At 38.9% G+C, this 3,174-nt stretch overlaps 1 protein-coding gene across 2 annotated transcripts in view; it reads left to right on the forward strand.

Moving 5' to 3' along the window:
• Positions 1 to 3,174, forward strand: part of tbc1d32 (TBC1 domain family, member 32) — a 73,173-nt gene that overhangs the window by 3,631 nt on the left and 66,368 nt on the right. For both annotated transcript variants that reach the window (XM_032543038.1, XM_032543039.1), the window contains exons 7-12: positions 299 to 377; positions 864 to 967; positions 1,063 to 1,124; positions 1,414 to 1,564; positions 1,681 to 1,740; positions 2,907 to 3,006. In XM_032543038.1, coding sequence (XP_032398929.1) covers positions 299 to 377; positions 864 to 967; positions 1,063 to 1,124; positions 1,414 to 1,564; positions 1,681 to 1,740; positions 2,907 to 3,006 — 556 coding nt within the window. The remainder of the gene's footprint in view (positions 1 to 298; positions 378 to 863; positions 968 to 1,062; positions 1,125 to 1,413; positions 1,565 to 1,680; positions 1,741 to 2,906; positions 3,007 to 3,174) is intronic.

The following is a 3,174-nucleotide window of genomic DNA, read 5'->3' on the forward strand; positions in this document are numbered from 1 at the left end:
AATCATGTTTCAGGCTTTATTATTAATGAAAACAAACACAGAAAAGTTAATGTCCATCATTCCATGTGCAATCCTGCCACGCCTGTTTTAATTAGAGAAAACCAGATAACACTGTTGTCCCTGATGATTGACAGCTAATTGGGTGCAAATTTGCAGGCTACTCTTAGTAGAAGCTGCACATATTTTTTTATGATAATCTTGTTTCTCAGGTATCATTGATTTTTATATATACTACATGGTATTTTTAATGATTGTGTGTGTGCTGATAACTGATGCTTCTCTCCCTTATCTCCATCAGGATAATGTGCTGCAGTTCTTTGCTAAAATCTTCTCCTCCTCTCCACTAAATGTGACACGAGAGATCTACACCAGCTTGGGTAGGCCGTTCTGAACGGACTGAGTGATAGTGCAGCACCTTCATGTTTGAACTGAACATAGAAAAATTCTTAAACAATTACGTATTAAAGGGTCAGCCCCTTACTGCTAGTATTATCTAGCCATACAGACTATATTGTGTAGTTTGGTTTTACATAGAAGGATTTTGAGATATCCATCTGCTCAGCTTACTGCATCCTCCCTAATACAGCTGAGGTAAATCTACAGAATTTACTGATAGCAGAAATTATTGGAAATCTTTCACACTGAATAAATAATTCACAGGCTTTGATTTGGACAGTTTTCAATTGGGCTATCTAGTTTTCCAAATAAGCTTTTGATAAATGTTGTAATTGCTAAATTACAAATGTATCCTGTTAATGTGTATTGCATTGTGTATATTCGGCATTATGTATATGAAAGGCACTATTATCTTTTATCAATAATGCATGGTTTGTAATTGTTATATTTTCCTTTTTGATGTGCAGCTAAAAGTGTGGAGTCAAGTTTTCTGTCTCACAAGTTAAGCTTTCCGACTGGCTCAGCGTCCATTGACATTTACAGACCTGAGATCAGTCGTCTTCTCAAACAGGTACAGCACATTTTATCTTGTACTGTTTTAAGTGTATTACCAAACAATGCAAACACATAATATCGTTCTCTCTCTCTCTCCGTCTCCTGCCTCAGATTCGGTTGATGAATGACTTTCAAAAGGAGGTGACGACTTTTTGGATCCGCCATCCTGAGAAGTGAGTTTTTACACCAATGTGTAGTCAGGGTTGGCAGGTCTAGCTTTGCTTGTCTGCCTCCCACATTCAAATCATCAAGTTGAATTATGATAAAAGGTGATGCAAAATAAATAATACCACATAACATATCCTACACTGCAGTTTAGAACAACATGGAATTTGGTGCACATACTGTATCTAGCTTCCCAGTCTGTTTTATCCTTGTACCAATGTACTTTAATTTTCTGTATTACATCTAGAATGACGGTATACATTTGGTACATTTAGTCTTCTTTCTACACTGCTTTAGATATATGGAGGGCGTTATAGAGAGCACCTTCTCCCTGCTGTCCTTACATCATGAACATGGCTCAGCCTCACCAGGGACTGAGAAAGCCCTGGAACCCATTCACCTACTGGCCTTGCTGGATATTAAAGCCACCTGGTTTAACAAGTGGATGGTAAGTATTGCAGGACAGGTGCTTTTGATTTGGGCAGATTTTTGTACACACTCTTGTGTTCATGTGTTGCTCATAGTGTCTTTCTCTCCTGTACTGACTCCCTCTCCCTCCCTCAGCATGGACACTACAGCAGGACTGTGGTTCTCAGGCTCCTGGAGAGAAAATACAAGTCTCTGGTGAGTGATTTAATCCTTGATCAATATTGCTCGCTGACTCCTGTGTACTCCTGTGTACTCCTGAAACATCTGACACCAGAGAGAGACAAGCATGAAAAGTATTTTCAGAAGGCATACAAACCCACAACCCAATTCAGGCAGCAAAACCATTACACTGAAGAGTGCATTCAAGACAAAATGAACTAGCAAAAGGTAGGAATCTGGAAAAAGAGTCAGATATGCTTGCAGGCAAATGGAACTACAAAAGTAAAAATTCAGTTTCTCTTTGAGGAAGATGAGATATGTCCAGCTGGAAATGTTTTTCCTTACTACATTTTACACACTGCTGAATTTGCTCTCCTAGTTCTTACCCTTAATGTACCAGATATACTGACTAATGTCTGCTAGAGCTGTAACAATTAGTCGATCAACAATGAAATAATCGTTATTTTGATAATTGATTAATCATAGTGAAAGTAATTCTACAATTTTCAGCCTCTCAAATATGGATATTTGCTGCTTTTTGTCTGTTTTATATAATATTAAACTAAACATCTTTGGGTTTTGGACTGACAAAACAAGACATTTTCTGACATTTTATTGATCAAACTGCTAATTTATTTTAGTTGCAGCCCTAATACTGAACCTATAGTGAAATTATTATTCATGCCCATGCATTGTGGGATCTTTGTAATTCACACAGCCAAACAGTGAAGGTCAATATAGGAGCCTTTTGAGGTAAAGGGGCACAAGGGTTGAGTAACTTCGACATTTAGGAATTGATTTTTTAATCGTGAGCCTCCCTTTCAACTCTCACCCTGACTTTGCAGAGGATTACTGTGGAATCACCCATGAAACTTTCTCTAAAGTAAATGTCAATAACTCTTACAAAGCACTGTGAGCCTAAACTACTCTTGCGTTGCAGTGCTTTAAAATTCCCTACAGTACGTGGATTGAATTAAAACGAATGGTTCTTCTCTTCAAACTCTTAATTGAGAGGTCCAAAAAAAGAAGGTTGCATTGAAATTCTGAACAAATTCTTTATTAAGCCTGTTGTTTTGGGCCTGTTCATAGCAGCATCCACATTTGTCACAGGAGACGAGTAGTTGTCATGTCATTCAGACCAATCAGGTATTTGAAAAAGCTCCAATTACGTGCAATGTTTTTATCTTTTCATTTTTTTTCAGATTGTAGCAGCCCTACAGCAGTGTATCCATTACAGTGAATCCTGTGAGCGCTTCACAAATGAGACAACTGATCCCCCGTCAGCACAGCAGCAGAGCACTGGTACTTCAATATGTTTATGTACTTTCTCAGGCATATCCATCCATCCATCTTTGTCCACTTATCCGGTATTGGGTTGCAGGGGGGCGGCTCCAGCAGGGGACCCCAAACTTTCCTTTCCCAAGCTACATTAACCAGCTCCGACTGGGGGATCCCGAGGCGTTCCCAGGC

The sequence above is a fragment of the Etheostoma spectabile genome, chromosome 18 (genome assembly GCF_008692095.1).
Source record: "Etheostoma spectabile isolate EspeVRDwgs_2016 chromosome 18, UIUC_Espe_1.0, whole genome shotgun sequence".
NCBI lineage: Eukaryota > Metazoa > Chordata > Actinopteri > Perciformes > Percidae > Etheostoma > Etheostoma spectabile.